The sequence below is a fragment of the Branchiostoma belcheri genome, unplaced genomic scaffold (assembly GCF_001625305.1).
Source record: "Branchiostoma belcheri isolate BF01 breed outbred unplaced genomic scaffold, Haploidv18h27 scaffold45, whole genome shotgun sequence".
NCBI lineage: Eukaryota > Metazoa > Chordata > Leptocardii > Amphioxiformes > Branchiostomatidae > Branchiostoma > Branchiostoma belcheri.
The window spans coordinates 2,467,223-2,480,574 of NW_017804076.1; the positions used below are offsets into that span (position 1 = coordinate 2,467,223).

Below are 13,352 nucleotides of genomic sequence, written 5' to 3' on the forward strand. Positions count from 1 at the left end.
TTTTACATATAGTACAACATATTGAGTTCTTTTGTTTGGGTTGCAATTCAATTGTTTCAGTGAAACAAAATACATGTACTGGCCAAACTGTAAGATTTAAATTTAGAATCGCATCAGTGCAGTGAGCAATACAATAATGTAAGAAGTAATGTGACCACTTCAAGGCGTATAATTAATACAAAGTGAAATAAAAGGATGTAGTGACGAAATGTATTTCGTTGAAAGAATGTACATGTAGCAAAAGCTGTGTTACACAATTCTACACTGACAACTATATGGATTTCTGTGTAGTTATAACATGGGCTATAACTAAGAAATCAGACCAACAAGCAAGCACTGTAACAGATGGTAAGGTATGTATAATATATACTGTGGAAGACTGTAGGTTCTCAAGTTACAAGAAGATATACAAAAAGAGCTATTTTGTCAAATCTGCTAGATAGAATAGTGTGTAGTGATAGATGTACAGAGATAATATGAGCAATAAAACTGGTTAAGCCCATGTCAGAATTGAACTGACCAAGTCTTTGTGTTTTCTTTGTTTTCAGACTCATAATTGAAAGACTTTATTATTATGACTTATAAATTCACACCTTACACTTTGAATTGAATTCAAAATACAAACAATAAGTCATATAACAGTAAAATATGCTCTTGTGGTGACTCCATGAAAAATTTTCAACACATTTTAGATAAACAGTATTACAGACACTTGTGTTTCTTACAGTACCCTTTTCCCCCCTCACCAAGGAACCCTATTTTTTGATATCACTATACCATAAAAGATCAGTATTTCAGTCAAATCTGTAACAAAATTGCAGGTTTTCATTTCTCTCAATTTACAGGTATATTCAATGTAATGTCCTTGCACTTAGTGCATGGTTCACAATGGTCCAAACAACAGTTCTCCCAGGTGTCCTAGAAGTTACTGCTCTCAGAGAGTGGGTAGTATTTGCTGTGTTCTGTTGCCAGCTTGATGGCTTCATCATACAAGTTCATGTCTGCAAACAAGAGAAACCATGTGTTAATCATTTATTTTTTCTTGTCATCGCTACACTATTACAGAATACAGAAGAAGACAACTTTGTTTGGGTCTAAATACGAGTGATTGCTATGAAGTCACGACTAGCTAGTGGTAGGCAAAAAAAATGGTGTTGGTTGACTGATTTGCATATAATTTGCATGTACTAAGTATAAGTACAAAAACAGTGATCATCGCTCATATTGGTCACTTATATACATATCACATTAATGAAATGATGTGGGATACCACCACTCTTAGTCTTAGGAACTGAGTAACAATATATTACATTCAACATGTAGAATATACAAAATCCTGAGTAAAATTCTATCACTTTGCATTAAAAATACGTTAGGAAGAGTTGAACTGACCGAAGTCTCCCCCAAACAGGATGTAGCTCTGACAGGTGACTTGACAGTTGTTGGTCACCTCCCCGACAATCTCCACTGTTCCTGATACCATCTCCTCTAGCTGGAACAAAGGCAGCAGAAATTCTTTCATGATACAAACTTATTTTATTTCAATAAGACTATACACATTCCCTGTGTAAGAAGATCAAACCAATCAGCTGGTTCTTAATGTACAACCTGTTATGTAATGCAAACAAACAAACAAACAAGATTAAGACAAGTTAGACCAACACCATTGACAAATTATAAGGTTGGGATTAGTACTTGACTTACATGTGTAGCTGTTGGGTTAGGAAATTATTTAAACTTCCTTGGTTAAGGATATGACATGACCTAGTGGTTGGTCTGACTTGTTCTGATTTGACATGGTCCGAGTTGACAAATTTTTGGTCCGACATCTCAAACAAACAAAGAGGAAAAGCCTTACCGGTTCTGGTAGGTTAATCTGTACCCGCTGTCCGTCACTTGTCTTTACTGCAAACATCAAACCGTTTGGATCCACCTGAGGGAACAGAACAGATTATTCAGAATTTTCATAGACATGTCCACAAAAGTGTACCATAAGGATTTTTCACTCCTGCAGTTCAAGAACAAGCTTCTAGGGGGCCCCAAATGAATGTCAATTCTTCCTGAGCAAAAGAGCTGTGTACTATCCAAAATCCCTGACTCTAACATGTCTAGATCACCAAACAGTGCAGTACCAAAACAATCCAAATGCAAATCATTTTGATCATGGAGGAAGAAAACACATGTTTCGACGTCTCATAAAGACCTACACATGTTACCAACCTACCAAGTTTTGAAACATTGCTAACAATCCATCCAAAGCTTCTTGAGTTATCCTTCTAAAACACACACACACACACACACACACACCTGTACTTCAAAAGTTAAAACATTGTCACTCATAAACTCTGTACAACTACAGAAGTGTGAAATTATGTGGGAGGGGGGCACAGCATACTCACGTCCATAACTTCCCCCAGCAGACAGACGAACTTCCCGATGTGCTGCGGCAACATGGAGGCGTTCACCCGCGGTTTGGCCTGCTCAAATGCTTCCCCCATCGTCAACAATTACCTCAAGCTCATGTAAATATTATACGTATGAAAACGAGTAAGTTTTAGGTGAATTTTACGCTCTGGACGAAATCTTCTGTCGTCCCGAAGCAAAAAATGGCGCGTAAATATTCAGCATGCGCGGTGACCTTTGACATCCAAAATGGCGGACGCGGGTAAGTTTGTTGACGTGTTTATAAAAGATTTGCACAAGTTTAGCCACGATTTTTTCGCCCTTTGCACGAATTTATCGCTCACCGAATACCATGTACTCTTTCCCTGCAATCTTAACTATTGGAAAAGTTATTAAACTAAATATGACAGTCGAAACTTATTGGAATTTTTTTAGAAAATCTGAGGCACCGTTACATGACAGTGAGTCACATAACCTATTTTTAACACACACTCAACAGCTCAATACTTTTTGTGAGAGACTATAAGTCATTCAGACTATCTTAAAATGGGTTCTTTGTCTCTGCAGTATTTCTCGCTCTTCGGAGATAGACACCCCGGCAGCCCTGCACAGGGAAGTTGTGGTTCCCAGACGATGATTTCGTTGTTCGGTGGCCGGAGAGGACCGAGGGGTCAGCAGACGGGCGAAACCAGCCGGGACAGTCAACCGGACAGGTCAGGGGATAGGGGACTTCTGTGGACTGTCGTTTCTCTTCTTAAGTCTTGCTTTTAGTCGTGTTTTTCTGTGTGTAAAGAGATACAAGTCAGATCCAAACTGCATTGCATATGGCCTTTGCAAACGGACTGACTGGAAAATGCAGTCATTATGTATTAATGCTTAATTGAATTTTTTTACTAACTTAATTCCTGTATGTATTTCGAAAGACGCCAATAACCATTGATGTGAAAATACAACAATGTGCTTGGTGGTAACTTTCAACTTCAAAACTTACCGTCTGTTTGATTGACTACATTGAATCGAATATAACAGTTATAAAGAAACAATCAACATATATGATTGATGATTTTCCATGTATGTATTTTTGGCTATCCTTGTGTGTATGCGTTTTGTAATTCCCAATATTGCCATGCATCCTCAGTCATTGCTTTTATTTTCCTCTGTGGGACTATATAGGCAAGGGTTACAAATCAGTAATCTGTGTTAAGTAACAGGGTTCAGTCTGCCATCTCTGGTCACCTTAATTACAGTATTTTAATGCTTGTATCTGCAGGGAAGAAGATGGGTTTGTGCTCCTGGGAGAAACTGCTATCGAGAGGACGACAGTGCAGTATGGTCAGGAACTGCCAGGTGGCGCTGCTCCGCCACCAGCATATCATCAGGTACAAACAACAGGATTTATTATGTTTATTTCTTATGAAGAAAGATATGTGCATGTTTCTTAAGAAAATGTCAGTTCTTTGTGTTCCCATGGAAAGTTAGGATAAAGCTTTTAAGCAATCTTAACACTCTTAAAATTTTCTTTGGACAACCTTTTGCGTCAAAATATGACGGTGAAGGTTAGTCATCCAGGTAAAAAGTATGCCAAAAAACAGTTGCTCAAGCAACTGGATATGATTTTGGAAATGGTCAGACATTTCAGGTAGCATATGCATCCACTACCTTTCGTCAGTGACACTAGAGACTTGCAGGAGTCAAAGGTTTAAGAAATTATGGCACTCTATGTACATGTACACTATTAAGTTGTAACACTTTATGGGCATCCTATTTCCTCAAATTGGTACCAGTGCACATTAACATTATAGTGCCAACTGACAAAATGAAACTGCAATCGTCAGCTAGATATGTCACATTTTCCTGAACAAGTGCACAAATAATATAATTTCCCATCTATCACATGATGCATTTATGATTTGTAAACAAAATTTTTCGATTATACTGGAAGGCATTACTGTAGCCCACTATCCACACACTGACATGCTCTTAAAACTCCACCAACCATACAGGTCAATTATGTACTTGTGTCAGCCAGTGTTGGCTTTAGTGGCTATTACTTTGAACAAACGTGCCACGCCAGGGCAGTGCATTAGTTTCAAAACATTGGTGTTTCCACTATGATTTTTAGCACCCATTCCTGTCCAACTCAATTCCCTGCCTCCTATTACCGCTAGAGCCATTTCCGCCGTTCTATGGGTTTATTACCACCAAACAGTCTCAAGCCCGGCCATTTGGCTACAATTTCATCTACTGCCCATCTGCTGAGAGCTGAAATGCTTTTGTTCTGGGGGAAATTCTGGCCATTATGTGAGAATGGGCAGGTTTCTATTGTGGTTTATGTGGTACTTAAACGGTGGGGATCCTAAATCTTGCCTGTGGTGTTCACAATGGCAATGTGTCTCAGCATAGTGCCTTACTATGGGGGGTACTTCGTAATGTAGGATTGTATTTACCTCTCATTATGTTTATGGTAGTGGACAAAGTTAATGAGACGAATTAACATTAGACTAAATCTGTTACACCTCATGCCAAGTAACTGGACATCAAAACAATAACGTAGTATAAATGTGTTTTATGGAGCTATGATTTACATTCAAGAAGCTTTTAGCATCTTTAATGAATCCATGGGGTCTTATAATTATCACGTTTGTGACTTATCGTTTACTGGCAGCAAATTGGGTAGTTTTAATCATGACAAGCAAATGTATTGCAGTAAACTGAAGATGGTGGAAATGTTCTTCCCTTTTCATGTCCGTGCACAACCTCAATTAGCTGACGGCTCTGGCATGGTATAGGGGTAAGGGTTGGGGTATTGGATGGGGTGGTCGCTCTTATGTTATGTTCCATGTGTATGTTTGTTGTAGTCTGCAGACTGCAGACTTTTAGGTCCTCAATGGGCAGGGGCGCCACACCCTGTCTGACACCCGAATGCTGGGTGCAGTGAGTACCCGGAAGTAAGGTGTATGTAGGTGTACATGTATGTGAATGAATGCCAATAGGTCATACATTGTAGGTTCTATCATATCAATCAGTGTTGCCTGCACTGTACATTAGGTTATGTACAACATGCTAATAGTATATGTGTTAGAACAACATTTGATTTATCAATAACATGAAACTGTAATATTTTACAGAAATCCTTAAAACTCCAAAAATTGTAAATTGCTGTGACCCCTTTTAACCAAACAAAGAGTGTCATGTATTTCTTTGCCTATGTGCTGAAGATTTTTCCCGTCATTTTTCAGGTAGCCACACCACCACATCTGCCTCCACCAGTGAACAACCCCCCTCCCACAGCAGGCACAAACTCTCCCACCGTGCCACGGTCCGTCTTGTCCGACGTCCCCTTCGCGTTCTCGCGCCATCTCGCTGCTGCTGTCGGATCGCAGTCACAGTTCCGCGTCCCTCCCCTCCGAACACCAGACTTGAACCAGTACTGTTATGACTTTCACGTGGAGCGGTCGGTCCTGAGAGAGGCAGGGCTACTGGAGGAGTGGGAATGGAGAAGGAACAGTAAAACACAGGCTGCAAAAACAGAGCCCATGGAGACAGAACCTGTCAGAAATAATCCAACTGGCGAGACTCAGGATCTTATGACCTTTGAGTAGTTTTGGCATTTCAAAACATCAGGAAGGACTTGAAATCTTCTACTTTTGTGGCAAAGTATTTGTTTGATTATAAATTGAAGGATGTTATTTTGATACAGTACAGTAACATGTAACTGTTACAGATGTATTTATGATTTTGTGTACAATCTCTTGGAAGCTGTCCTATTTTTTCAACACTGGACATGTTTTAGTACCAACTGTACCATGTTCAAAAGTTTGACAGTCATTATGTAAAGTGATATTGTATAGACATGGACCCATCTCAAGTGTAGGTTCACTGTGATTGAAATGTTATCCTTTGATATATGCTGATTTTGAACTATAAAAAATAGCCTTGTACAGGAATATTGTATATAATACTGTTGATTTGGGAGAACTGCTATTTTAATTGTAGAATGAGAATAAGAAATGATAAGTTGTCAAAAGTAGTTTTGTTTCTGAGTGTGTTTTTGTGTTTCTGCATGCATGTGTGCTTGCATGTGCTTGTGTGTAACATACTATGCTGTAATACATGTATACATAGTAACACATTACATTCAGTTCAACTGTGACAATACATGTAGCTTAACATTGAGGAATTCAAATGAGCAGAAAAGGTGACAGAATAGAAAGCTTGTAAAAAAGCTGAAGAAATACCATCTAAAACAGGCCGAACCTCAGCTTGCAGAGTACTCCTACATGTACATGTAATAGCTTTCAATGATTTAGAAAACTTTGGTTCTGTTCCAAACAGCATGCCATACTTCACCATAGATTTACATAATACCATAACAGCACTATTTAGGCCCTATATTCCCACAAATGTCACCCTTCCATCAAAGCATTACAGGTTTACAGTGTCCTCTGGGATGCAGCCATAAAAGTGTCTGGTGCATGAAATTACCTCCGGCACCTTATTTGGTAAAAAGGATCTCCCTCCTTCTACAAGCATGAAATGAAATGTGGCAGTGGTGTGACCTATCGAGGAGAGGTCAAAGGAGGGGGGAGGGGGGCACTGAGTAATCTAAGAAATTTCTCCTCTTGTAAAGAGATTGGACTAGGCTTGACCCCAACTTTTTACAATACTGCATGCAGCATGCCAGATATGTCATTATTTGAATGTCAGAGAGTTTGTTTATGACACAATTTACGGTATGATGAATACAGGCCGAAGCTGCCCCTGAAAAATTGATATTTGGCTGGCAGCAACCAGGATGAGAAAATGATGATGAACTGTTTTATGGCAACACATTTTCAACATTCCTGTTAGGCTACAAAACCCTGCAGGGTGATTCAAGTGGCAAATCTATTTCATCAGATCCTGATGTACATGTAGATGTATAAAGTGGTAGCTACCATTTTTGCAGGCCATTTCATCTGATCCTTAGGCTGAGATTCAAAAGTGACATGATATTTGCAGTTCTGATGATTTTTAAGGTCGGTAATACACTATTCTTACATTCCTGTTTTTCCATTTCACAAGTAGAAAGTGACTACTACACCAAGTCTTTATCCTCTAATTCAGAGTGCACAGAGAATCATGGCTTACAGACCAATAAGACCCAGAGGCCCCAACAAGAAACATGTAGGGATTGAAGAGAAATCTGATAAAGGGATTGATGAGAAATCATCATACAAAGAATCTTACATTATTGAAGTTTAACCTGTGTATGGCTAAAGGATGATACTCATGAAACACAGCGGAGTTTTGAAATGTCTTCAAACTGTTTATTTTCTTCATACACATATTTTTGGCTGCCCTGCTTGTTTTCCTATGAACATCCCTTCCTGTCTGGGCCGCTTCTATGGGTAAAGTCGAAGGGTCCAAAATGTCTGACAAATGATAAACAGCCATTAATCTGTAGTCAACACACATCATCCCCCTCACAAAAATGTCTCCTTCCAAACCCCATCCAAGAACAATGCTGAATGGAACTGTCTTTAACTTTACAAGAGGGGGGAACAAGATAGGCAACCATGACACGGTTTCGTTGCTGTCCTTCAACTTTCAATCAAAGAGACTTTCGAACAGTCCAAAACTTGTCAAAACATTTGCTGTTTTTTTAATAACTTTTCCTTGTATAACAGGTAACCGCTACCTTGTTGGTTATCTCAATAGAAAGTACTACTACTTGGACCAAAGTCACGTATCAACCAGCCCTCTTTTGTGTTCCTGATATTGCAAACTTGCCAGGATTTCTGCCAGCATTTATTGTTTCGCATCAGATATTGCCCAAATCATGGAAACTAGTGATGGTATAGAGACCATATACAATAGTCAATGTGTCCTGTAAAATAGGAAATAAAAGATATGAAGAGTGCTGCCTTGGTATGCCTAGAGTAGCACTTCCTAATAAACATGTAGGTAGTTTGGAGTTACCTACTTCAAGTTGGTACATAGATCACACTTTTATTATCTCAGTGACACAGTCGTTTTAATTTAAGACATGTAGGTGACAAAATATGGCAGGTTTTGTTCATATGCGACAGATTTGTTGGCATTTTCATGTTTCCTTTTTCTTGGTTGTTTTTTGCATGAAAGTAAGCCAAGCCACTGTGCATTAAGTACTATGATTGTGTAACACCGGTTACCTAAGTCAGTACCTGTTCAGTAGTTATGTAAGAATGCAAATGAGGCCTGAAGTCCTGGCAAGTTTTTTTCTCTATTGCCCTGAGTTTTCTGCACGATTTACACTCTGTAGAAAAAAGTACATTCAGAGGATACAGACTTTTGTCCACTCTTCTCAAAAAACAAGTCACTGAACCATCATAATTACAACGCACCAGTACACTAGACTGATAGTAGAGTATGTGTTCAAAATCACCCACTTTTCAACTGACAACTAGAGTTGTCCTCTAGTTGATAACAGTAGTATCCTTACAGGAACAACCTATGAACCCCTTCTCACAGAAAATGGACTCTTCCAACAGTGACCGTAAGACTGTACCATCCTCTGTACAGGGATGTACGCAGGGTAAAAATGGCCTAAGTACACTTCAAACAACTTGTGGGAAGGTTAAGTAACATTAATGTCATTTTGATCCACATTTCCTCTGTCTTGGCTTCTCTTCGCGCAAGGAAACGTGGCAACTCTCAGCCGTCAATCAATTGGTTACCATGGAAACCAGAACTAGTACAATACAATATACATTGACAACATTTGTAGTTTTCCCAGTAAATGACATCTCTCTATCACAACTACTGGTACACAACTAGATTTCCACTCATGGAATCACAACATTCTTTTTTTTTGTCTTGGCATTCACATTTTTTCGTGTTTCATACAAAAACAATGGTACAGTAGGTAGACATCTATGTAAATTGCTGTTTGTAAAATGTTCTTTCTTTTCTTTCTAAGTAAGTAAAGTTTTTGCTGCCATAGCAACTTGTCATGACAACTGCCACACCTACCTATGAATATTCATAACATATCCACAGCAACGTACACACCGGCTAACATCAACTGAGTAAATATAGAAAAATACACAATCTGGAACTTCACAATGGTAAGCTAAGGGAACACATGGGCAGCAGTGATAAGTCCTTAACAATGTACACAGGAGACAGCATACTCTTCTTAGCTCGAACTCAAAACTGAGTCTTCATTTCCACCCAATAACAATCTTTTACACTATCAAATTCAAACCAATCTATACATCCATATGACACTGTCGTTGCTGTCTTCAGCTATAACACACACGGGAATGATGAAAATATAAAACAAAAACATATAGATCTTAACTGTCGGTTTAACATAACCTTCAAAAATTATTTTTTGTAAGTTTTGTTGTTATACATGTAGGTTTTACAATGGCAAGCTCCAATCTTGCCAAAATGTAGGAAACAAAACACTCCTACTACATACATATATTCATTATTTTCTCTGATCATACACACACATATTACAATCATTCTTCATAGACATACATGTGTTCTCCCTGGTACATTCTGGACTTATCACCAGTCTACCATGTCTTCCTTATGATTAGGCAGTGTAGTAGTCTTCATACATCCAACATCAACACACATATCTTTTCTCTCTCTCTGTACCAAACATCCTGGGGCATACAATAACCCCCTTCTCAGGATGGTACTGTAATATATATCCATATCTCTAACAATCTTATAACGTTATATCTTGTACCGGTAACCTTGAATTACACCAACAGGTTCCTCTCTTAGATTTTTTTTTCATCCAAGCCATAACCTTGGTAAATGCTGCTTACTAGTAGTTCTGGAACCATCCATTGTAAGTGATAGGAGGGGGGGGGGCTACCACCAAGGAATACAGACATCAACTTCTGTCTACAGTAGGCACTAACTCCTAGACCTTCACTTAACTGCCGAGTAAAACACAACAGGCAAGCTACACTATCAGCATTTTTACAAGCAATATGTTACATGCACGGCAGGCGACTATACATACCCTACTGAACGTAAATCTTCCTTTGTCAGTAGACATCATATCATACACCCCAAACTCTTGACTGTTAACTCACTGGAAAACAATTCTGGACTAGCCCAACTTTTACAATAGGGGGTAGAGCTTTGAGTCACTGAAAAGAAATTGTTTTCTATACACAAACACAGGTATGCTAAGAATACTACTTGTGCTTTCAGTCTCAACCAGACCAAATTTTCCTTGATTCAACCTTCCCAGATTGAATCAACCTGGATTTCAAATTGTGTTAAGTCACGGTCCTTTCAAATCAGGTAGATTGCAGGGTGGGTGCAATACAAACATCAATTGCCTAGTGGTGTAAAACATCGAGCTCTGTGGCTCTTCTGTTGAATGGTGAACAGCGTAACTACAGTTGAGACTATCATGTGGTGGGAAGGAACATATGGTGGACTGCCTATCTGCTGAACTGAAAACATGGTGAGATTAAAAGTAATGCAGGGTTTGAATGAGGCAAGTCAAAATAACTGTTCCTGTTGACATACGTTTCTGAATCATTGAGCGATGTTTTAGCCTCCTCATGACTCACAGTTGATAGTGAATGTCATTCAGCTTGGAAGAATCTATTATTTAGACACAAGGTTATCTTGATTCTACACGTGTAATGATGATGTCATAACCCACACGGACAGCGGTGATGTCACCCAATGACATCACCATTTGTGTGACGTCATCCACATTCTGCAGCTATTTCTTTCAAGCCTGGTGATAGGTGTGGTGGTATGTAACTGCTGTTGGGAGAAAAAAAACAATGTTGCATTTGCTTCATGAGATACAGCACCATTGATAAACACTGTGTACGGTTGTCAACCACGGAAGTAAAGACTAGAACGGAACACAACGGCACAGTCCAAGTGTTGTTTTTTTTCTTCTGGATTTCTGAACACGATAACGTCTGAGTGTGGAAGGTTGGCGGAAGGGCTGGTGAGGTCAGGCCCAGGTCGGCTGTTCTGCGCAGTGGCAGCACCCCCTCTAGAGGCATGTGCTGTCCACGTTGGTCGGCTGTGCTGTGGGCTGGGAGGCGGGGGACTTCACCGCCAGACTCTCGATCTCCGACCCCACGGGTGACAGAGCCTTGTATTTGCTGTATGTTACAAAGTAAAACAAGTTGTGTAAGGTTTCAGTGTTGATGCTTATGGAAAACATCATGAATGATAAAAACGTTCTGAATGATAAAAAATTTTCTATGATACAATCAATACAGTATATCCTGACAGAACAGACCATCCACAAACTACATTACAACTAAGAGCGGAGAATGATGTATACTGAAATGTTCCACAGTATGCACTATATACATGATGCTGCTGGTAAGCAGCAATGATGCATTTCTCACCTGTTAAGGATAGGACAGAAGGCAGAGCTAGCCGAGCCAAACGGAATGAAGTTGATCTTGTTCTTATCTGGGCAGAAGAACATGGATTGGTCCAAGGGCAGCCGCACTTTGCTGTAGTTTAAGAGAAAAAAAAGTACTCCGTAAATTTCAGACAAAAGAACAGAAGACATTTGGTTTTACCATTGTACAAGGTGCATTTAAGGCAGCTGAATATATATATACATGTGCATACAAACATGTATATATACATGTATCACAAAATTTACCAAGCAGTCTCTTTTATCCTAGATTTACATGAAGCCAAGAAAGGAGAAGACAACCCTCCTTTCTACTGTTTGAAGACAGCACTGAAGAAGGGAGTGAACAGAAGAAAAGAAAGATGTATTAAGATGTCGTACCTGATAGAAGCTAGGGAACGTGGAGTGATATCTATACATGTAACATCCGAGGAGAAGAGCACAGGGGTGCTCATGGAACGTGTCAGAACTGGTGGGGACAGGATAGGACTGGTCTGGACAGGTTTACACCTGCTGGGGTCAGCAGCAGTAGCCAGTTTGTAACCAGTTTGGACTGGTTCTGGCCTGCTGGGACTGGTTGGCACCAGTTTGGGGCTAAAACAAAAAGACACAACACAGGAGAGAGCAGTAGAGGAGGAGTGGGACAGAAACACATCATGGTTACAAATAAAAGAAAGAAACCCTTGAAAAAACTCCTTTTACAAAAAGTGCAACAACACAGTGAATAGCAGAATAGCGAGAACAGAAACTGCAAATAAAGTTAAATACTTTCACAGGGCTTCCAGCATTTTACTGTACCTCTTTGATTCATCGATCGCGCTGACTTTCTCACAACCGTCTGGGGGCTCTCGTGCGAAGGAGTAACTATTGTTGGGCTTGGGCGAGGCGGCGTACTTTGGCAGCGGAGACATGCTCCCCATCTCCGAGGCGATGTCTGTCACAAGGATGTTATTGGTTGGTTTGGGCGAAACTTCGTATTTTGGTGACGGAGTGCTTATGTTCTCTGTGGAAACAAGTATTGTTTAAGACCTTTCTCATGTAATTCCTAAATTGTTCAGATATTCTTCCAATACATCACTACACAACTACAATTGTTAAGAATACGATAGTAAATTTTTGTTTAGACTTAGCTATTCTTTGATCAAGCCACACTTACAAAAATGAACTTAATGGGTTTGTTTAAGAATCCACTACACTTCTTAGAAAAGGGGTCTTCCCAGTGTGAATGCATCAAACCTATTAGTCTAGTCTTATGCCTGTACTTACTGTAAGAAATTTGTGTGTTCTTCCCAAAGGCAGTTTAAAGTTACGGAAACAAACCTGTAATGAAGACGTACCTTTGTCTTTTGCCTCGTTTCCCGGACTCTCTGTGGAGCTCCCTCTGGAGGACGGGTGGGAGCCGTCCCGCTCCCCGGGAAAGGACGGGGACACCGACTGGCTACGGCTGCCTGAACCTGGGGTGGGAGGGGGGCACAAATCTTCATGTCTTTGTAAAATCATACACGGAGGCTTACTGCATGTACAGTTTCATAGTACAAGTAACATACAATATACA

The 13,352-nt window shown here is 39.8% G+C and overlaps 3 protein-coding genes across 8 annotated transcripts in view; 1 reads left to right on the top strand and 2 right to left on the bottom strand.

Annotated features, from left to right (window-relative positions):
- Window positions 1–6,424, top strand: part of LOC109478775 — an 8,868-nt gene extending 2,444 nt beyond the window's left edge. For 2 of the 5 annotated variants that reach the window (XM_019780542.1, XM_019780539.1), the window contains 2 exons: window positions 3,674–3,782; window positions 5,643–6,424. In XM_019780542.1, coding sequence (XP_019636101.1) covers window positions 3,674–3,782; window positions 5,643–6,005 — 472 coding nt within the window. In that variant the 3' untranslated portion in view covers window positions 6,006–6,424. Of the gene's footprint in view, window positions 1–2,628; window positions 2,666–2,938; window positions 3,117–3,673; window positions 3,783–5,642 lie in introns of those variants that run through there. The other 3 variants (XM_019780541.1, XM_019780538.1, XM_019780540.1) reach the window with 3 other exon arrangements.
- LOC109478778 (replication protein A 14 kDa subunit-like) lies at window positions 189–2,606 on the bottom strand. Its single transcript, XM_019780544.1, has 4 exons — window positions 2,400–2,606; window positions 1,859–1,933; window positions 1,393–1,492; window positions 189–1,001 (listed from the first exon to the last, which is right to left on the bottom strand). Exons 1-4 carry the CDS (start codon window positions 2,496–2,498, stop codon window positions 919–921), a joined length of 357 nt encoding a protein of 118 aa, XP_019636103.1. The 5' UTR covers window positions 2,499–2,606; the 3' UTR covers window positions 189–918.
- A 1,276-nt stretch (window positions 6,425–7,700) lies between the features above and the next one.
- Window positions 7,701–13,352, bottom strand: part of LOC109478773 (glucocorticoid-induced transcript 1 protein-like) — a 65,481-nt gene continuing 59,829 nt past the window's right edge. For both annotated transcript variants that reach the window (XM_019780534.1, XM_019780533.1), the window contains exons 7-10: window positions 13,135–13,251; window positions 12,596–12,800; window positions 11,781–11,891; window positions 7,701–11,528 (exon numbers count right to left, since the gene is read on the bottom strand). In XM_019780534.1, coding sequence (XP_019636093.1) covers window positions 11,417–11,528; window positions 11,781–11,891; window positions 12,596–12,800; window positions 13,135–13,251 — 545 coding nt within the window. In that variant the 3' untranslated portion in view covers window positions 7,701–11,416. The remainder of the gene's footprint in view (window positions 11,529–11,780; window positions 11,892–12,595; window positions 12,801–13,134; window positions 13,252–13,352) is intronic.